General features: G+C 41.8%; 1 protein-coding gene across 4 annotated transcripts; it reads right to left on the bottom strand.

Annotated features, from left to right (window-relative positions):
- Positions 1-802: 802 nt before the first annotated feature.
- On the bottom strand, positions 803-21,853 carry LOC146693734 (acetylcholinesterase-like). Of its 4 annotated transcripts, XM_085429585.1 has the most exons (10): positions 21,775-21,852; positions 20,830-21,129; positions 19,490-19,718; positions 19,155-19,287; positions 18,936-19,087; positions 17,765-17,951; positions 10,307-10,617; positions 3,619-3,828; positions 3,376-3,533; positions 803-1,640 (listed from the first exon to the last, which is right to left on the bottom strand). In XM_085429585.1, the coding sequence occupies exons 2-10, from the start codon at positions 21,119-21,121 to the stop codon at positions 1,546-1,548; spliced, it is 1,767 nt and encodes a 588-aa protein (XP_085285711.1). In that variant the 5' UTR covers positions 21,122-21,129; positions 21,775-21,852; the 3' UTR covers positions 803-1,545. The 4 variants fall into 4 exon arrangements, 2 of the variants coding, with proteins under 2 accessions (XP_085285711.1, XP_085285712.1); XR_014914793.1 differs by lacking the exons at positions 803-1,640; positions 3,376-3,533; positions 3,619-3,828 and adding exons at positions 8,448-9,752; positions 9,827-10,053 and having other exon boundaries at positions 21,775-21,853; XR_014914794.1 differs by lacking the exons at positions 803-1,640; positions 3,376-3,533; positions 3,619-3,828 and adding exons at positions 8,448-9,724; positions 9,827-10,053 and having other exon boundaries at positions 21,775-21,853.
- Positions 21,854-22,837: the final 984 nt, after the last annotated feature.

The following is a 22,837-nucleotide window of genomic DNA, read 5'->3' as shown; positions in this document are numbered from 1 at the left end:
ACCATGCACATTTACCATCAAAGACCAGAGGTTCATCCACAATGTGCATGCACAAACCACCAGAAAAGTGCTGCTGGCTTTACCTATGCTCATTGCTTGTCCTAAAGAAAGGTTACAACTTCAACTACTGTTTCCTTAATTCATACAGTCTGGTAATGAAAAAAATCCACATTGTGGACAAGTTGTTGCTGTGGCAGTTCAGTTTAATTATTCAGTTAGCAGTAGTTTGTGGCTCAGCTGCAGAGGAGGGGTGGAGCAGTGGGTTTAGGGTGCAGGCTGGTCATGCCTTCACTATTTTAGTAGGTTGCCGGGACCTGACAGTTCTGTGTGGTGTGGAGCAATGAACGTGACTGGAAAGCTGCTCTCATAAAAGCAAAGGAAAACAGTGCAAATAAATTAGCTCTCATTGGATCAGCTTATGCAGATAAATTTAAAGCATGACTCTACTTGAATATTTCAGAACAAATGGCAGTGTGTTGAGGCTATTCGGTGCTCACAGTTAACTGTCCTAGGGTGTGGTGTACTCAGATAAAATATGTCTGTTGTTTGTCTCCTGCTTTGCCTCTTCAATCTCAGTAATTTTTCTACATGGCTACATTTTCTATGAGTTTTCGGATTGTGTTTTAAAGTAATTTTAAAAACAGCCTCTAAATGTAGACTCAGGGTACACAACAAATCAAACATACTAGGTCTACTAATTGTACAAATTGTACGCTTGTTGTACTCTTTAAAACTGTAAATGGGCACTCTTGCACATTTTAGTTTATAACCTCTGGACATAGTATGTGTGAGTGCAAATATATTTGTATTAATTTATTGTTAAATGTTTTTTTTTTTTTTTTTAATGGAATAGTTAAATGACTTGAGCCCAATGCCCCATGTCAAAGGTGACTGCCTGTGCAGTCCATGCACTCCGGTGCAGATCCCAGACATTATTTTGAATTGGAAGACCAGTGGTAAAGGGTCACAGGGTCATCCTTCAACCTGCTCACATTACCTGTCAGCATCCTCTATTGGACATATGTACCATATCCATATGTTCATCCTGTTCACATCGAATGATGAGACTTTCTGCATACAATTGTTTAAATGTCAAAAGTTTTTTCTTCATAACAGTTCAACCCTTTATTGTCATCATTGAGTTACTGAGAATTCACTGTCTGAGAGTAAATACAACAGTGCATGCATACAAAAAAATTATGTATAACTGATAGAGGAATACATTTTTTGTCAAATACAGTGATAATTTTGATTGATGATTATGTTTTATTGCTTTAGAAAGAGCAACTCTATCTGTAATTGTTAAGCAATTTGAATTAGGCGTATTACCAAGTGTAATACCATCCTTTTGTGACTTTGTGTTTACATCCTTGTTCATCTTTTTTTATATATGTTATGCACAGCTGGATTAACAATTGACAATGCTTTACTGGGACTCTGATATATTGGCACAACAGGCACCGACACACGCCACGTCTCCTTTCTGTCTGGTAAATTTACATTTACCAGACTTCAACTTTGTAGAAGACAGGCCTCTTCAGTCCATCAGTAGGTTAAAGTTATAGCCAATAACATGAGCAGGAACAAATAATTACAGCGGAGTATAATCCCACTTGCATTATGACAAGACACCAGTTTATCTGTGGAGAAAAAAGCACAAGAACATCATCATGATGTTATTTCACAAAGAATCTTTCGGCTTTAGTTTACACGTGTGTGTGTGTGTGTGTGTGTGTGTGTGTGTGTGTGTGTGTACTGTTAGATGTTTCTCTTTTTTTGTCCTTTCCTTTTTCCAATAAAAAATATTTTATCATTCTGCTATGTGGTGTATGATTCCACAGTAAGTTTAATTGTGGAGGTGTATCAGTATTATTCACCCTTGTGTGATCTATGCTCAGAGAAGTGATGACTGACCCTCCTCTCCTCCCACTTAGACCTCCAAAACTTAGGTGAAACACAAGGGGAGCAAGACAGAACAAAACTCTCCTCCACAAGCTAAACGCCTTCCTAACAAAACCTGATGTAATGCCTCCTACTACAGATAACTACAGTAATGGTTAACAAATGTACACTCTCTATATCTTCTAAAGTGTTACATATTAAGATATAATGAAAAAGTATCTAGTCCTTACAGGATGTTAAAATTGGAAAAACAGAAACTGAGAGAAAGAATGTGGTGGACATTAGTGTCATTATTTAACAAAAACTAAGACAAAATGCAAAAAAAAGGCTATGAAAAACTAAGAGTGACATATTTTTCAATAGCTTCCAGAACCAACTTTAGAAGCAATAATTTGAAGTGATCATTTTCTATTTGACTTTATCAGCCTCTCACATTGTTGTGGATGAATTTTGGTGCACTCTTCTTTACATTAGGGTTCGTTTTTTAAAATAAGCAGAGGTGAAAAAATACAGAAAGTTTTACCTTAGCAGAAGTACAATGCAAAGAAAAAAAGTAGCTATTTCAAGGACATTAGCTGTAACTTTAGCTAACAGACAAACTGTGCACATAAATAGTTTGTGTGTTTGCTGATATTTGTGAAGGTTATAAAAACTTTTGAAATTAGCTGCCACTTAAAAAAGCATTAAAATCTTTATGCTCTCTCCCCTTCTCTTGTGCTAGGTACAGTCCTACAATTCATGACATCTGCACCAAAAGTGCAATAAAATCATTCTGGCCTGATTTAACCCCCTGAGTACAGTGCTGTAAATGATGCTTAAATTATATTTTTTGAACTTTTCATGTCTTTGTATGTGACAAGCTCTTGTGATAAACACACCAATATAGCTGGCTCAGTATTGTTCCCTCCATTTAAGCACAAATAAGTTTTGGTTCGCAGGGCAGGGAAGTAAAAACTTCCCTCAAACGTGTTGAACCTTAAGTGAATTTGCTGAGACATCCATTCCTGGTGTGCTTGGAAACTGTCTTTAATGTTTTCCACTGGTTAATAATTGAAGGACTTAAATTCTTTGGAAATAGCCCTATATCCCAGCAACAATTGTTTCTTCTAAGAGATGGCTGATGTATTTTCCTCAAATCCTCCAGACCAGCAAACTGGCAACATTTCAGTTATTATACGCGTTCACACTTGGTGGTGACCAGTTAATCAAATAGATCTGAGTAGCAACACCTGACTGTAGATCACCCTCTTTATTCCTACAGAAGCACTTACTTTTTCAGAGACGGCTTCATTTTTTTAAAGTAAATAATGACACTGTGGAATATGTAATTTTTTTTTACTTCATCTGAGATTATATTTAAGATTCATTTTAAACCTGCCAAATTTAAAGAAAATATACTTTCATTTAGACTATATAGAGTGATCTTTATATATGTGTCATGCATGTATGTGTGTAGGTGTTTGTGTATCCAACCTGACACGCTTTGGACTTTTGGGATAAATTTGCTCCAGAGCTGACATTCTTTGGCTTTCATCATTGTCTTTTCTTCTGGATGTTTATAATTCAGTGTGACATACTTCTGCTCTTGAACAGTAAACACAGGCCACTTAGCTCCCTCAAGGCCTGGATTTCTGAAACAGACAATAAATCAGTTCTAAGAATCATCAGGGTCTTCACACTAGTTGAGTGAGTGTCTGACCATCTGGTTATGCTTACCCTGTACGAGCAAAGTTGGCCCAGTGTTTCATAAACTTCTTGGTCATATTAACTTCCTCCTTTGTGTATCCCAGAGATGCATTCAGAGGCATTCCGAATACAAATTCTATCTCATACCCATGCATAGCACCCATCCACTCTGGCCAGGGATTGACTGATGAGTGGTGATCAAATAAATATACAAAAGGCTTACCACCATGTTGAGAGAGCCTGCAAAGTGTAAATAACAGAGATATATTATTATATTACAACAGGTTAGCTCAAGATGGATGAAACATAACAGAAAAATAAATAAAGTGGTTCATACAAACTGAGGAAAAAACACAAAAAATGCAGAAACATTGTTAGTGTTAGTAATTGTCATTTTTATACTGGTTTGCAGTTTTAACACTGGGATTTCCAGGCTTCTACCGTTCTACCTTTAAAAGCCGGAGAGCAGTCAAATGCTGGAAGTGGAAGCTAAATTGGCTAGTCATTCATATGTATATTAGGTCGTTACCTAGGAATTCTGGAGGGAGGGGAGTGGGGGTGAGTGATTGAGGGGGTGGGGGAGTGGAGTGTTTCAGTTTGCCATCTTAGGGAGAAATCAACACATGTCCTTTGTATGTCCTTTGTTGCTAACATTTATTGATGAAAACAGTACAAAAAACCAACCATTTGTACACATATTTACAAATAATGATAAAAAGTGAGTGAGTACATTTCAACATTTTCAGCAATCACTCACAATCCTGGCACTGCCACGGTATCTGTCGTCTGCATTTACCACATGTGTACCTGTAGCAGTGAACACATCGCACAGTGGCCTGATTTTTTTTGCATCTGTGTTTGACCTGACACGTGGCCCTTTTTCCAGGGCTCGGTGTGGAGGGTTGTGTCCGAAGCAACTGATCTTTTCTTGCCTTCTTCGCAGCTACATGAGAGCGAGCCAACTCCCTTGCAAGCTCCACCAGGAAGTCCACCCGTCTTTCCTTCGTCCCGGTGCATGCTTGATACAGCACATGTGCATTCAGTGCTGCCATGTCAATCATGTTATAAAACACGGCGACTGGCCAGCGCCGTGTTCCTTTGCGGACAGTGTACTCCCGAACCATCTGGTCCATCACATCCACGCCACACTTTGTTTTGTTGTAAAGGGTGACAGTGTTTGGCTTCCTTTTGGTAGTGTTATCAGTCTGAACCACGCTGTGCATGCTGCTAAGAATATAGACTGTCTTCTTCCGTTTGGCCGCATACGCCGTCAGCGTGGCAGCAGAGGTTGAAAACACCTAAGAAATAAGATAAATTGTTATTTCCATAGCCCTTTTACACACAATGAAACACATAAACATAGAACCACAAAAGACCTGCAACATACCTGAGTGGTGAATTCATTGCGATCTGTCTGTCTAGTGGATTGAGGAATTTCCCTGCGAATCTTGTTGACTGTGCCGAGGATGGTGGTTTTCCGTCCAAGAAGTTTTTGCGCAAGTGAAAGCGATGTGAAGAAATTGTCCGTGGTAACATTTCTGCCCTTGTCTAGGAATGGTTCCATCAGCCTCATTACTACATTTTCAGAAAGTCTCTCCCCAGTGGGACGATTGGGATCCTTGCCAAGATATGGGAGGACATTGCAAATGTACTTGGATTTTAGGTCGCAGGCCACCCAAAACTTGATCCCAAACTTGTCCGGTTTACTTGCAATATACTGCAGGAAACAGCACCGAGTCTTTGATGGGAAAAGCTGTTCATCAACGGTGATATGTAGACCAGGGTTGTAGCACATGATGCAGTTGGTGACAAATGATCCCCACACACTGGAAATTGCAGCGAACTTATCAGTCTTTGCTCGATCACTGCGGGTGGACTTGTCATCAAAGCGTAGGTGTTGCATGATGTCTTGGAAGCGGTTTCGTGCCATAGTTCCAATTATCTGTGGGTTTCCCAGGTTTGCTGACCAGCAGTCATTTATCGATGGAACCCTGTAAACCCCCCGCAAGATGACAATTGCAATAAATGCCATTAGTTCAGGGAGGTCCATGAACCAATGAACATGCTCCATTTGCTGTGCATGTTGAATAGTCCATTCTTGAATGCTATGAAGCATGTCAAGAGTGATGAAACACAGGAAGCTCTGAAGGCGACTCGAGATACTTCTCCTGGCCTTAGCCGTTGGCTCTCCATCTGCAGTGTACGGTTCTATTGGGGTGAAAGGGAGACGGGTCCCCACATGTTCTTCACGCCACACTGTGCCATCTTTCGCTGTCTCAGTCCCCAAACAAGCTCTCTTTTTCGGTGGAGAAGCAGTCTCCTCATCTGCAGTGTGAACAAATTCTAATTGTGAGCAATGGGAAGGTCAAACAAACTTACTAACTACATCCACTTACTTGTTTGAAATGAAAAAGGAAATAACATGAAATGAAACTAACCGGAAGACTGATCAGACAGCTCTGAGTCCGAATCCGGCTGAACTTCTAGGTCTTCTCCATCCGAGTCACAAGGGTCGACTTCCGTCAGGATCATTTCCAACGCCTGCTAGTAGTGAGTCTTCTCTGCATTTTCTTTCCTTGGAGAGGAGGTCCGTACACCACAGAATTCTTCAGGGCAATGAAGGGTTAGGCTAAGTGCAGTGAGATTGTGTCATATATATACCCAGTACAAAAAACACCCAGTGCTCTGATTGGTGCACAATCATAGAGATGATTGTGCACCAATCATAGAGCACTGGGTGTGCCCCGTCACAGTACCCCGCTTAGTGCCCTGAAGAATTCTGTGGTGTACGGACCTCCTCTCCAAGGAAAGAAAATGCAGAGAAGACTCACTACTCAGCAGGCGTTGGAAATGATCCTGACGGAAGTCGACCCTTGTGACTCGGATGGAGAAGACCTAGAAGTTCAGCCGGATTCGGACTCAGAGCTGTCTGATCAGTCTTCCGGTTAGTTTCATTTAATGTTATTTCCTTTTTCATTTCAAACAAGTAAGTGGATGTAGTTAGTAAGTTTGTTTGACCTTCCCATTGCTCACAATTAGAATTTGTTCACACTGCAGATGAGGAGACTGCTTCTCCACCGAAAAAGAGAGCTTGTTTGGGGACTGAGACAGCGAAAGATGGCACAGTGTGGCGTGAAGAACATGTGGGGACCCGTCTCCCTTTCACCCCAATAGAACCGTACACTGCAGATGGAGAGCCAACGGCTAAGGCCAGGAGAAGTATCTCGAGTCGCCTTCAGAGCTTCCTGTGTTTCATCACTCTTGACATGCTTCATAGCATTCAAGAATGGACTATTCAACATGCACAGCAAACGGAGTATGTTCATTGGTTCATGGACCTCCCTGAACTAATGGCATTTATTGCAATTGTCATCTTGCGGGGGGTTTACAGGGTTCCATCGGTAAATGACTGCTGGTCAGCAAACCTGGGAAACCCACAGATAATTGGAACTATGGCACGAAACCGCTTCCAAGACATCATGCAACACCTACGCTTTGATGACAAGTCCACCCGCAGTGATCGAGCAAAGACTGATAAGTTCGCTGCAATTTCCAGTGTGTGGGGATCATTTGTCACCAACTGCATCACGTGCTACAACCCTGGTCTACATATCACCGTTGATGAACAGCTTTTCCCATCAAAGACTCGGTGCTGTTTCCTGCAGTATATTGCAAGTAAACCGGACAAGTTTGGGATCAAGTTTTGGGTGGCCTGCGACCTAAAATCCAAGTACATTTGCAATGTCTTCCCATATCTTGGCAAGGACCCCAATCGTCCCACTGGGGAGAGACTTTCTGAAAATGTAGTAATGAGGCTGATGGAACCATTCCTAGACAAGGGCAGAAATGTTACCACGGACAATTTCTTCACATCGCTTTCACTTGCGCAAAAACTTCTTGGACGGAAAACCACCATCCTCGGCACAGTCAACAAGATTCGCAGGGAAATTCCTCAATCCACTAGACAGACAGATCGCAATGAATTCACCACTCAGGTATGTTGCAGGTCTTTTGTGGTTCTATGTTTATGTGTTTCATTGTGTGTAAAAGGGCTATGGAAATAACAATTTATCTTATTTCTTAGGTGTTTTCAACCTCTGCTGCCACGCTGACGGCGTATGCGGCCAAACGGAAGAAGACAGTCTATATTCTTAGCAGCATGCACAGCGTGGTTCAGACTGATAACACTACCAAAAGGAAGCCAAACACTGTCACCCTTTACAACAAAACAAAGTGTGGCATGGATGTGATGGACCAGATGGTTCGGGAGTACACTGTCCGCAAAGGAACACGGCGCTGGCCAGTCGCCGTGTTTTATAACATGATTGACATGGCAGCACTGAATGCACATGTGCTGTATCAAGCATGCACCGGGACGAAGGAAAGACGGGTGGACTTCCTGGTGGAGCTTGCAAGGGAGTTGGCTCGCTCTCATGTAGCTGCGAAGAAGGCAAGAAAAGATCAGTTGCTTCGGACACAACCCTCCACACCGAGCCCTGGAAAAAGGGCCACGTGTCAGGTCAAACACAGATGCAAAAAAAATCAGGCCACTGTGCGATGTGTTCACTGCTACAGGTACACATGTGGTAAATGCAGACGACAGATACCGTGGCAGTGCCAGGATTGTGAGTGATTGCTGAAAATGTTGAAATGTACTCACTCACTTTTTATCATTATTTGTAAATATGTGTACAAATGGTTGGTTTTTTGTAGTTTTCATCAATAAATGTCAGCAACAAAGGACATACAAAGGACATGTGTTGATTTCTCCCTAAGATGGCAAACTGAAACACTCCACTCCCCCACCCCCTCAATCACTCACCCCCACTCCCCTCCCTCCAGAATTCCTAGGTAACGACCTAATATACATATGAATGACTCCAGCATTTGACTGACTGCTCTCCGGCTTTTAAAGGTAGAAACGCAAAATGATGACTCCACGGGGGTCTAAGGTAGAAAACCAAAATGACTGCTCTCCGGGGGTCTTTAAACTATTAGTAAGGTGGCATTTCTTTAAACCAGCTCTATTTGTCAGTGTTTTGTCAGGATTTGTTTGCAATAATCGCAAGAACATAAGAGTTGAGTCTTGTTCTTGTTCTTAGTCTCTAGATGTTGTGAGAATTGTGGTTTGTTGCAGCAGCTTCCGTAGTTAAGTGTGTTTTGCGGTTTTATTCATAGTGTCCTTTTTGTCTTTTTTTTTTAGATTTCAGTTTTTACAAACTATAGACCTTAGTCGTCTTTTTTGTAATTTTATGGTCCTCACTGTCTTTTTTATATTTGTCATGATGAGGGGTAAGACTGAGTGGAATGGCTCTGTGTTTCTATACACTCAGGACCTGGCACTCTCACACTCAGGATCTGGCACTTTCAAAAACACAACACTGCTGCCTGTAGCCAGACCGGTCATCCTGCAGGAACTCAAAAGGTGACGTAATCAGTGCCAGGCCAGAGTAAGAATATAATCAAGGAGAAGGAAACATAAACCCTCCTTTCCACCGGTCGTCATGGGGAATGTGAGGTCTCTTAAAAGTGGATAACTGGTAAAGCATCAGAGTAATCGGCAGTATCGGGAGCGCAGTGTATTATGCTTTACAAAGGTACCTGGACCACACCACCACAGTATCAGACTTTTTCATAGTTTGGCTGACAAAGACGCCAAGCTGAGCAATAAGAAGAAAAGATGGAGAGATTGCAGTGTTTGTTAATAAATGGTGATGCAATCCAGGACATGTTATCTACGATGAGAATTCTCCGCTATATTAATACGTGTTTATGTAGCAGCTAATGGGTCAGCAGCATGTGACATCACACACGGGACTTTCACTGACCTAAAGCATAAACCCCCAGAGCCTTTCATCACCATCACTGGCGGTTTCAACCATATCTAGCCTCCACTATGCCAACTTTAAAGCAGTATCTGGTCAAAACATGAAAAAATAAAACTTTGGATCTTCTGCACGCAAACATGCAGGATGTATACAAAGCCACTGCCCTTGCCAACTATGTAGATCAGACCAAAACCAGGTCCTGTTAACATCTCAGTATGTTCTTGCAGTTCTAAGACTTCCTGTTGCCACCAAGCCTGTGAGAAGAATTCTGGAGTCAGGGAGCCAGTGAGACTGCATACTGGGACATGCTGAATGAAAAGTAGAGGATCTTCAGGCCTGGGAACAAGGACAAGTTGAGAAACCTACACCATGACCTAAAGGCAGGGCTGAGAAAGTGTAAAGATACCTACAGAGAGAAGCTGGAAACCAAACTCCAGTTGAATAATTTCAAACAATTGTAGAGAGGGATGCAGCTGATCACTGGCCTCAATCAAAGAGATCAACAGCAGCAGGAGGGCAGCATGGATACAGCCAGATTCTCGAGGTTCTGGATGGGGGGGGCTGTAATGTTTTATTGCAGATACATCCTATCTGGAAGATCTGCTTCTTTTGATGTAAGCTTCCTGTGTTTACGACCCTTTGGTCAGCAGGACAATAGAGAAATTGAATTGAAATTGAATTGAATTGGAGGTCTGACACACACACACACACACACACACACACACACACACACACACACACACACACACACATTCTTACTTAGATACAGAAGTTCACACATATACATACAATGCCTTTTCTTAGAACCATGTGGGCGTGGCTTTGTTCTGACGTGTTTTGTGTTTATTAACTGTGACTAAAAAATATGATCAATAAGAATTACTCATTACCTGTGAGCAAAGTCGAGCACTGGACACATGAACATTTGATCTCCAACAAGACTACATACAGAGTCACGGTTTTTCACCCTGTTGTCCACATCTGTCCAATCCGTGTAATGGAAAATGGCTGCATCTCTCATGACATCACTCGCAGTATCCATTGCAAGCGTCACTCCTGCCAAGAATTCCTTTCTAGTGATGAGACTCTGACCGGTGTTATTAAATCCAGGGACTGCATAAACAGCAAAATATGTCCCTTCATCCTTATTTAAACCAATCATCACATCTTTCTTTGCAAAGTTACCAGAACTTAGAAGTACCTGCAGAAGGAAGAGAGAAAGTTGTTTAGTTGTTTTTGTGAAGTTAATTTGTTTATACATTTACACAGGGAGTGCAGAATTATTAGGCAAGTTGTATTTTTGAGGAATCATTTTATTATTGAACAACAACCATGTTCTCAATGAACCCAAAAAACTCATTAATATCAAAGCTGAATGTTTTTGGAAGTAGTTTTTAGTTTTAGCTATTTTAAGGGGATATCTGTGTGTGCAGGTGACTATTACTGTGCATAATTATTAGGCAACTTAACAAAAAACAAATATATACCCATTTCAATTATTTATTTTTATCAGTGAAACCAATATAACATCTCCACATTCACAAATATACATTTCTGACATTCAAAAACAAAACAAAAACAAATCAGCGACCAATATAGCCACCTTTCTTTGCAAGGACACTCAAAAGCCTGCCATCCATGGATTCTGTCAGTGTTTTGATCTGTTCACCATCAACATTGCATGCAGCAGCAACCACAGCCTCCCAGACACTGTTCAGAGAGGTGTACTGTTTTCCCTCCTTGTAAATCTCACATTTGATGATGGACCACAGGTTCTCAATGGGGTTCAGATCAGGTGAACAAGGTGGCCATGTCATTAGTTTTTCTTCTTTTATACCCTTTCTTGCCAGCCACGCTGTGGAGTACTTGGACGCGTGTGATGGAGCATTGTCCTGCATGAAAATCATGTTTTCCTCGAAGGATGCAGACTTCTTCCTGTACCACTGCTTGAAGAAGGTGTCTTCCAGAAACTGGCAGTAGGGCTGGGAGTTGATCTTGACTCCATCCTCAACCCGAAAAGGCCCCACAAGCTCATCTTTGATGATACCAGCCCAAACCAGTACTCCACCTCCACCTTGCTGGCGTCTGAGTCGGACTGGAGCTCTCTGCCCTTTACCAATCCAGCCACGGGCCCATCCATCTGGCCCATCAAGACTCACTCTCATTTCATCAGTCCATAAAACCTTAGAAAAACCAGTCTTGAGATATTTCTTGGCCCAGTCTTGACGTTTCAGCTTGTGTGTCTTGTTCAGTGGTGGTCGTCTTTCAGCCTTTCTTACCTTGGCCATGTCTCTGAGTATTGCACACCTTGTGCTTGTGGGCACTCCAGTGATGTTGCAGCTCTGAAATATGGCCAAACTGGTGGCAAGTGGCATCTTGGCAGCTGCACGCTTGACTTTTCTCAGTTCATGGGCAGTTATTTTGCGCCTTGGTTTTTCCACACGGTTCTTGCGACCCTGTTGACTATTTTGCGCTTTGGGGTCCTTAGGGACTAAAGCGCTATATAAATACAGGCCATTTACCATTTACCATATTTTGAATGAAACGCTTGATTGTTCGATGATCACGCTTCAGAAGCTTTGCAATTTTGAGACTGCTGCATCCCTCTGCAAGATATCTCACTATTTTTGACTTTTCTGAGCCTGTCAAGTCCTTCTTTTGACCCATTTTGCCGAAGGAAAGGACGTTGCCTAATAATTATGCACACCTGATATAGGGTGTTGATGTCATTAGACCACACCCCTTCTCATTACAGAGATGCACATCACCTAATATGCTTAATTGGTAGTTGGCTTTCGAGCCTATACAGCTTGGAGTAAGACAACATGCATGAAGAGGATGATGTGGACAAAATTCTCATTTGCCTAATAATTCTGCACTCCCTGTACACAAACACGCAAATACACACACATATATATATACATACATACATACATACACACACACATATATATATATATATATATAAACACCCAGCACGCCCCTGCGGGCGGTTTATCCTTCAAGCTCGGGTCCTCTACCAGAGGCCTGGGAGCTTGAGGGTCCTGCGCAGTATCTTAGCTGTTCCCAGGACTGCGCTCTTCTGGACAGAGATCTCCGATGTTATTCCCGGGATCTGCTGGAGCCACTCGCCTAGCTTGGGAGTCACCACACCTAGTGCTCCGATTACCACGGGGACCACCGTTACCTTCACCCTCCACATCCTCTCGAGCTCTTCTCTGAGTCCTTGGTATTTCTCCAGCTTCTCGTGTTCCTTCTTCCTGATATTGCTGTCATTCGGAACCGCTACATCGATCACTACGGCCGTCTTCTTCTGTTTGTCTACCACCACTATGTCCGGTTGGTTAGCCACCACCATTTTGTCCGTCTGTATCTGGAAGTCCCACAGGATCTTAGCTCGGTCATTCTCCACCACCCTTGGGGGTATCTCCCATTTTGACCTCGGGACTTCCAGATTATACTCGGCACAGATGTTCCTGTACACTATACCAGCCACTTGGTTATGGCGTTCCATGTATGCCTTGCCTGCTAGCATCTTGCACCCTGCTGTTATGTGCTGGATTGTCTCTGGGGCATCTTTACACAGCCTGCACCTGGGGTCTTGCCTGGTGTGATAGACCCCAGCCTCTATGGATCTTGTGCTCAGAGCTTGTTCTTGTGCTGCCATGATTAGTGCCTCTGTGCTGTCTTTCAGTCCAGCTTTGTCCAGCCACTGGTAGGATTTCTGGATATCAGCCACCTCCTCTATCTGCCGGTGGTACATACTGTGCAGGGGCCTGTCCTTCCATGATGGTTCCTCGTCTCCCTCCTCTTTCTTGGGTTTCTGCTGCCTGAGGTATTCACTGAGCACTCGGTCAGTTGGGGCCATCTTCCCAATGTATTCTTGGATGTTCGTTGTCTCATCCTGGACTGTGGTGCTGACACTCACCAGTCCCCGGCCCCCTTCCTTCCGCTTAGCGTACAGCCTCAGGGTGCTGGACTTGGGGTGAAACCCTCCATGCATGGTAAGGAGCTTTCTTGTCTTTATGTCAGTGGCTTCTATCTCCTCCTTTGGCCAGCCTATTATCCCAGCAGGGTACCTGATCACGGGCAGGGCGTACGTGTTGATGGCCCGGATCTTGTTCTTACCATTCAGCTGACTCCTCAGGACTTGCCTGACCCTCTGCAGGTACTTGGTGGTTGCAGCTTTTCTAGCGGCCTCTTCATGGTTCCCATTCGCCTGCAGGATCCCCAGGTACTTGTAACTGTCCTCTATGTCTGCAATGTTGCCTTCTGGTAGTTCAATCCCCTCAGTTCTTACTACCTTCCCTCTCTTGTTACCATCCGACTACACTTCTCCAGTCCGAATGACATTCCAATGTCATTGCTGTATAGCCTGGTAGTGTGGATCAGTGTATCGATGTCTTGTTCACTCTTGGCATACAGCTTGATGTCATCCATGTACAGGAGGTGGCTGACAACTGCTTCGTTCCGTAGTCGGTATCCGTAGCCAGTCTTGTTAATGATCTCACTGAGGGGGTTCAGGCCTATGCAGAACAGCAGTGGGGACAGAGCATCTCCTTGGTGGATCCCGCACTTGATGGTGACTTGTGCTATGGGCTTGGAGTTGGCCTCTAGTGTTGTACGCCACATCCCCATTGAGTTCCTGATGAAGGCTCTTAGGGTCCCATTGATCTTGTACAATTCTAAGCATTCCAGTATCCAGCTGTGGGGCATTGAGTCATAGGCCTTCTTGTAATCAATCCAGGCAGTGCACAGGTTGGTCAGTCTGGTCTTGCAGTCTCGGCTGACTGTTCTGTCTACCAGTAGCTGGTGTTTTGCGCCTCTGGTATTCTTGCCAATCCCTTTCTGTGTCCCGCTCATGTATTGACCCATGTGCCTGTTCATCTTAGCCGATATGATGCCTGACAGGAGCTTCCATGTAGTACTGAGGCAGGTTATTGGTCGGTAGTTGGAGGGGACCAGTCCCTTCTTGGGGTCCTTGGGGATCAGGACCGTCCGACCTTCGGTTAGCCATTCCGGGTGTCTCTCGTTAACTAGCAGCTGGTTCATTTGTGCTGCCAGACGCTCGTGGAGTGCAGTCAGCTTCTTTAGCCAGTAGGTGTGAACCATGTCGGGCCCTGGTGCTGTCCAACTCTTCATACTGGAGACCCTTTCTTGGATATCTGCCACTGTGATGGTTACTGGACCCTGTTCAGGGAGGTCGCTGTGGTCTGCCCTCAGATCCACTAGCCACTGAGCATTGCCATTATGGGTTGCGTCCTTCTCCCATATGCTCTTCCAGTATTGCTCCATCTCCAGCCTTGGTGGTGCTGTTCTCTTATTGTTCCCTTGCCACTGAGAGTACACCTTTGCTGGTTCTGTGGAGAACAGCTGGTTTATTCTCCTGCCTTCTATCTCTCTGGTGTACCTCCTCAAGCGGCTGGCCAAGGCTATGAGTCTTTGCTTGGCAGTTTCCAAGGCCTCAGGTATGGACAGCTTGCTGTATTTCTTATGCACCTTCTTTGTCGCACCTTTCTGCAACTCCGTTAGTTGGCTAACCTCCCTCCGTGCTACTTTGATGTTGCCCTCTAGCCTCCTTCTCCATGGAGGGTACTGCCCCTTGTGGCTGTTCAACTTGTAGCCAAGCATCTCACTGATCACCGCTGCCGTATTGTAGATCAGCTTGTTAGTGTCGGTAATCGTGGTTGTAGGTATCGTCCATAGTGCTGCATTAACATCATCTAGCAGACCTTCTGAGGGTACTTCACGTAATCTTGGTAACCGACTACGGGGATACAGGTTTCAAGCTTGGCCATGATCCTATTTTTCAGGTCAGTTCCTCTCGCACTCAACGATCCTTCTCCTATCGGACTTGGGGCTATGTACCCAATCTCGGGTGGGGGTGATGATATCTCCCCCCTGACCTGGCGTCCTGACTCCTCCTTGCCATAGCATTTGTGTTGTACCTCGTCAATCTCTAGCTGTGAGAGCAGTCCCTTCTTTCGAATGTTGGAACACTGAGCTACTAGTTGTTTCGCCGTCATTGTGGATGTTGGATATCGAAGAATCCATAGGTCCCGCATCCTATTCATGTAGCCCCTTCCGCCGGGGTTACTTGCGTAGTAGCATTCCAACAATGCCCTGTTTTCGTCTCTTGCCCACTGATGCCTTCTTGTTCCAGTAGCCCACTTGTCGTCAGGGTGCCCTGGTTCCTCAACACCTGACGCGGACCTTGTTGATCCGGGCGACGTCCGAGCCGGCATGCCTTCATATTTATCTGTCTCGCTCATGTCTGCGGTAGGCTTGCTTAGCATAGGGGGTCTAGCCTTAGCACCCTTACTGGATACAGACGCCCCAGGCAGGAATCGAACTTGCGATCCTCTGTTCCAAAGGCGTGTAGTCTAACCACTACGATATATATACACTCAACAAAAATATAAACGCAACACCTTTGTTACTGCTCCCATTCCCCATGGGATGGACGTAGAGACCTAAAATTCATTCCAGATACACAATATAACCATCCCTCCCAAACAGTGGTCACAAATCAGTCCAAATGTGTGGTAGTGGGCACATCTGCTATATTGAGATAATCCATCCCACCTCACAGGTGTGCCACATCAGGATGCTGATGTGACATCATGAGTAGTGCACAGGTGTACCTCAGACTGCCCACAACAAAAGGCCACCCTGGAATGTGCAGTTTTGTCTCACAGCAAAATGCCACAGATGCCACAAGCAATGAGGGAGCGTGCAATTGGCATGCTGACAGCAAGAATGTCAACCAGATCTGTCGCCCGTGCATTGAACGTTCATTTCTCAACCATAAGCCGTCTCCACAGGCGTTTCAGAGAATATGGCAGCACATCCAACCGGCCTCACATTCAAGTATGTGTTGACAGAAAACATATTAGCCATGATTACAAGGAATCAGCTGTTTCTGCCCATCAGTCTGGGAAGGCCATTTCCAAACAATGTGATGTCCATGATTCTTAAGTGATCCAACATTAGACCACATAATGATCAGAGAAATTATAAAAAGCCAGATAGCTACAACAGTCCTCTGCTAGTATATTAAATACTAAAATTCATGATAGTACAACTGAAATTATCTCTCAAAACTGAACATGACAGCATGGCTTAGGTTGCAAAATTGCAACTGAAGAAGTCACAAAACTTCTGGAACAATGTCCTTTAGATAGACAGGACCAATGTGGAGATGGGATTGTGATAGTAGGCTCAAATGTGAAGCAGTCTCCCTAACAGCTTAACCTTAGGCAAAACTGGGTCATGCAACAGGACAATTAACCTAGGCACACCAGCAAATCTACATCAGAATGAAAAAAAAAAAATCCAGACCAAGTGTTTGTGGTGGGATGTCAAGAGACTTGTGCATAAGCAAATGTCCATTAACCTCAATGAACTGAAGCAACATTGTAAAGAAGAGTGGGCCAAAAGTGATGAAGAGTCATGAAGTCGTACATAAAGCAGTTACATCAAGTTATTCCTGTGGAAAATGGTTCTACAAGCTACTGAGTCACAGTGTATACTTTTTTTTTAATATTTTTTTTCCACACACTGCTTCTTTAACTTTGTTTTTAATAACTAAAAAATCACTCGGTGCAAGATGCCATGTACTGTAGTTCATCTAAGGTTGTATTTTATTTAATCTGGTAAAAACCAGATAATTGTGATTTTTTTTTCATGTATAACCTTAGAATTAAAGAGGGTATACTTCCCTTTGATTGTATAAACGTTTATTTTTTTTTTCTTTTGACAACATGTGGACTGGTTGCATGCAACTTTTTCCTTAAACCAGTGTTTCCCAACATTTTGGAGCCACGCCACATATTTCACATTATAAAAATCACACGGCACACCACCAAACAAAAATGTCACAGAAAGCACATTGATATTTTTCCCGCGCACCAAATATAGGAAAATTTGCTCATCTGGGTAGGAATTTTTTCCAGGATCCAGGTCAGATTGACTACTTTTTCTTTTCAAATATTTATCTATTGCTATTATGTGCTGCGTTGTCTCACTCACAGCATGATTATTATGTCATTTATTCTTCGTCTTCTACTATTTTACTGTCAGTTGGCAACCAATTTAATTAGAGCAGATAGTTGTATTGCCCTCTATTTGAAGAGAATGTAATTGTTCTGCCCGTTACTCAGGTGGAACCAGTTAATCATCCACGGCACACCTGATCATTTTTCACAGCACACCCATGTGCCGCGGCACAGTGGTTGGGAAACACTGCCTTAAACCCAAGTATGAACAGCACTTATTGGAGATGCATGATGTAGCGAAAAAAATATTTCTTAAAGAAAGTCAACCAAATGCCAAATATGGGTACTCACATCAACTGCATCTGGTAAGAAGTTCCCATCAACATGAGGCATAAAGGGAAGACTTAATAGTGACGATTGAGTGAGAACCTCAAATTGCTTGGTTGAGACTTTTTGAGGATCAGCCTGCTGCAGACAAGCTTCTAGACGAGCTGCAGGAGATGAGGGACAATCCACAAGTTTTGCCAGCATAAGAGACCTAAATATTGAAAAAGAATAAAATAAGGAAGAACTCATAGAACCAAACTTTTATTCAATGCAAATCAAATCAAATCAAATCAAATCACTTTTATTGTCACATTGTCACACAATATGATCTCACAGATAGTATGAAAGACAAATGTAGATTTTGGAACTGAATATTGAAGTCAAAAATCATGTTTTTTTGTAGTAGATAAATATATATAACTGAATGAAAATATATATCCACACACACACACACACACACACACACACACACACACACACACACACACACACACACACACACACAAACATTATTATTTATTTTTTACTGTGATCAAAGCCTTTTTTGACAAAAAATAATATATGTTTTTATCTATTGCAAAGCCACAGTGTTCTTGTTAGTCTGTTAATCTGATTGCTAAGAATTGTTAAAATTAAACGTGTCAGTATACAGAAAGACTACTGTGTGTAAGTATCTTCAAATTTGGCAGATCCTTGTAAACTTAGCTGCAGCCTGGGACAACAGCCAAGCCCTCACTCTAGTAGGATATTTTTAACTGTGTGGGATCACCACAGCCATTGACCTGAAGCACAAAACTAAACACCTCGATACCTGGTTAGTATAAGACTGCAATGAAAAACACCATTTGTGTGCTAGCCAACACTTCAGAATTAACTATAGCCACTGCTGTGTATTCTTTTTACACTAAACTCTGGAGGGTAGTATCAGAAATAATATCAGACTATCAGGATGTATTAATATTTGTAAGTAATATCAGTTTCAATATTGGTATTGATAAAATCCTAACGGTACCTATATGGACAGAGGATGAATGAGAATGTCGACCTATTGTTGGAGCTAAAGGCAAAGTCATCAGGTTTCAGCCTCTGGAAATCTTCAGACTTTTTAATACACTTGTCATTTTGTCAGTCTAGATACAAGGGTTAAGTCAACCAAGTTGGCTCAAGACAAAGATGATAAAAAAATGTACACTACCTGTCCCAGGCCTCAGTCTGACTAATTGTGCCCCAGTATGCATTGGGGGAGCCACTCTGCATCACAGCCCTTTGAAAAAGATCCTGGCTGCCCGGCGAGAGCAGCTGGAAGCCAACAGATGCAGACCCAGCACTTTCTCCGAACAGAGTAACCTGGAAACAATGCCAAATTAAAATTGTTTCAACATGTGAAAAACCTTTCTAGAATTAAGGCATTTACCTTAGAAGGATCACCACCAAAAGCTGCAATATTATTTGCAACCCATTTAAGAGCCAGGCGTTGGTCCAAAAGGCCTGCATTACCCTGGATATTTGTGTTGTCGGGAAGAGACAGGAAACCAAACGCTCCCAATCTGTTATTGATGACCACAACAATAAGGCATACTGACAATGTATGACTGAAGCTAAATCACAATATTGCTTACTCTTATTATTCTAAAAAGAATATCACCCAGATTTGTCATACTCAATTTTATTTTCTTGTATAAATGTGTAGAGTTTCTAGTTACATATAATAACTATATTTAATTACTATTAGTATTTATTACCTCTTACCTGTAATTCATTGATACCACAACAACACTTTCAGATTTACTCAGGAAACGGCCGTCGTAAATGTCCAATGACGATGTTCCTGAGATGAACCCACCACCATGAATCCAGACAAAGACAGGGGCAAGTGGTGCAGGCTGCGTTTTGTTGAAACGTGGCGACCAGACATTGAGGTACAGACAGTCCTCACTCAGAGGAGTGTTTGGGTTCCACATTTCTACACCTTTGAACCCTGGAAAGAATTTTGTTAGATAACAGCAGTAGTATAATTATATAATTTTGAAGAGCCTGATTGGGACAACATTACTGCAATCTACAAGTTCAAATTAATTTATTCATCGGTCCATTTCATTTTATTAGCTTGAAGAAAAATTAACTTGAATTTACCATTAATGTACTGTGTACAGTTGTATGGTTGTTTTTACCTAGAATGAGAATCACTGACAACAACCTGATAACAGTGAGTTAGGTTCATTTCTATCTCTGATGTCATATCTAAATTAAGTGAGTGTGCTTATTACATTGATATATGTCTGGTATCCGTTGCAGTAGTTCAACAATCTCCGACAGGTGGCTTCATCTATAAATACAGCCAGCCCAACCGCAGTAATTCTTTTGAGTGAGGGGAAAGGCATTTGAAAACTTTGACTCGTGTATTCGTGTTAAGGAATATATGAAAGTGTAATGTGTAAGAGATACATTCTTTATCAGTCTAGAAAATAATAATACAAAAAAAAATTGCTTAACATTTATGGGTCATGTCCAAGATTTACTTTTGCAATTAAAAAAAGTGTTTAGTTGGGAAAGGGAATGCATACACTACGAATGAGATCATGTTTCCTAACTGCCACTCCCCACTAAAGCATTACTCTGAAATGAATACAGTGCAAAAAAACCTCTGCATGACAAAACTGTCCGAGAGCAAAATGCTACCCTTTATAAGCTAGCGTTTAGGTAACATAAAATGTTTTTTAAAAAACAGTCTAAAGTGGATTGCAATCCTAACTCTCTCTCTCTCTAAAAAGAAAAAAAATGAAGATTACTTATCAGTCAAACAAGTGATGAATTAGTGCTATCAGGTATGATAAATATTTTTGCAGGTTTTATTTTTAAATAAATTATAAAATAATATTATTAATTTATTTATAGTAATGTAACTCTCTGGTTATTGTTTAGATAAAACATGTGTACATAACATATAAATAACAGCAATGTGAAATATGTTGAAAATATTTATTTAATACTATGTTTGGATTTTGTTTAGTCCTTTGAATATTTCATATTATGTAGTGGCTATATGTCTGTGCATGCATTGTGCCCAGTTGTGTTAATGTGAGTCCTACCAGGAAAGGCTGTATCAGGCATCTGGTAGCAGGAATTTGGAAAGTTGGTAGCATCCTTCACACCATCCCATTTCTCTACTGGCTCTGGCGCTCTGAATCTTAATTTCCCAACAGGTGGTTTTCCATAGGGAATTCCAAGAAAGGCTCTAACATCCGAACCCAGCACAGAAAGCAATTTCCCTTGAATTTTCCCATCGCTTGTACTGATCATAAGGTCATCTTGAGTGCCAAGTGATAATGTCAGAAAATTAAGCAATATAACAAGAAGTACACACTGAGAGTTTGCAGCCATGGAAAATCCTGAGGATAGAAAAATAAAGGCATATTACACTACAATATGGCCCTAACTTTAACTTTTTAAGTGCAATAAGCATTGTAGTATAAGTAAGACTTTGTAGACACTAAAAAAAAACCCCAAAAAAACACATGCAGATAAACACACCAGCATTCCAGATACTATTGAAGCATGCCTTTGTTAACTAAAATAGCTTGTCTTCAGGTCATAGAAAGTTTAGGGTGGGTCGATGTGTGTGGATATATTGCGCAGAGACCGTGGGTGTGTATGTGCGTGTGCATGTGTGTGTGTGTGTGTGCGCGCGCGCGCGCACGTGTGTGAAAGAGAGAGCGAAAGAGAGGGAGAGCGAGAGAGGGGATCATTCCCGCTATCAGAGTGTCACTTTAAAAGCATCTTTAATCCTCGGATATTCACAAATACTGAAGCTGTTGGCGAGTATAAAAAGTGCAAGTAACTGCACGCACGCAGATCACGTGTGAAGCCGCCTTACTTTGAAAAGGCACAGACTAATCGAGGTTAGAGTGAAAATCGCGCAAGGCTGGTTCGATGCGCGCAATGGGGACACAAGCGCTCATGCAGAGATTATTATAAATGACTGCAAGAATTAAATCCGCCAGTTCCAGTTTATAAAAGCTTTAGTGATGTCTTACCTTGTCAGCTAGCAGTTTGTGTCTGTCTGGAGTGAGTGAGGAGGGCACGGTACTGATAGGATGAAAACATGGACAACCTCTGTCCAGTGATCCCTGGGCCGGCCCAGTGCACCACCCACTACTACTGCTGCTTGTACTACTTGTATTTTATATAATACAACACAGTATTACCTTTCCCTGAATACAATTAATAATAGTAAAAGACAAAAACATTGCCATCCATATTATGAATGATAATAAAGACTGAGTGAAGAGCAAAATTTCGTGAATAAAGTCTTCAGTTTTATTATCTTTACAATACATTTTCTTGAAGAGGAAAAGGAAAGTTTGATTTGCAGTATTATGATTGTAACGATTTGTGAGTGCTGGTGTGATATTAATGTATAAAATGCACTCTTGCTGTAGCATTGTTATTTTTTATTTATTAATGATTTACAACAATGTATTTACACACACACACACACACACACATATATAAATATATGTATATATATATATATATATATATGGGCTGTTTCTTTTCATAATGACACATCCCTTTATTTATATCACAATCAGAATCTTTGTATTGTCATTAAACTTCAGATGTTCAACAAAATTAGAAGCAACTCCCTGCTAGCAGCATTTAGAATAAATAGCAAAACACAAATAAATAGCTAGAAAAGAAACCCAAATAAAATGTAACTGACAAATATACAAAACTAAAGAAACATCGGTTTATAATGTAAGGTTGCTCTGAAACACTCTCTTTCTCAAGGTTAATACAGTAATGCATGCAGAAAATGGATCTAAGAAACTGTAAATAAGAAAATTAATGCATAATTAAACCTGGAATGCATTTTTGTGTAAATGTAAACTCTTGGATGTATTGAATGCACTAAAAATGAAATTAAGGAATTGTCTTTTATGACTGTTATGTTACTGCTTTAAAAAAAAGAAAACAAATATATCTGCAATTGTTAACAAACCTGAATTAGGTATGGTGCCAAGCATAACCCAGAAGGAAATCCAGCCCTGATAATTATCATTCTGGACATGGATATATATATATATATTTTTTAAT

The sequence above is a fragment of the Copadichromis virginalis genome, linkage group LG14, assembly GCF_057382275.1.
Source record: "Copadichromis virginalis isolate Kocher_CV1m ecotype Utaka linkage group LG14, C_Virginalis_male_GT1.1, whole genome shotgun sequence".
Taxonomy (NCBI): Eukaryota; Metazoa; Chordata; class Actinopteri; order Cichliformes; family Cichlidae; genus Copadichromis; species Copadichromis virginalis.
This window is presented reverse-complemented; position numbering and strand designations above follow the sequence as displayed.

Coding starts and splice junctions, on each gene's coding strand:
- LOC146693734 (XM_085429585.1), bottom strand. CDS start 21,121: ATGGCTGCAAACTCTCAGTGTGTACTTCTTGTTATATTGCTTAATTTT. Junction 19,288..19,489: donor GTGGTATCAATGAATTACAG/GTAAGAGGTAAT, acceptor CATCAATAACAG/ATTGGGAGCGTTTGGTTTCC. Junction 17,952..18,935: donor CAGACTGAGGCCTGGGACAG/GTAGTGTACATT, acceptor TTCAATATTTAG/GTCTCTTATGCTGGCAAAAC.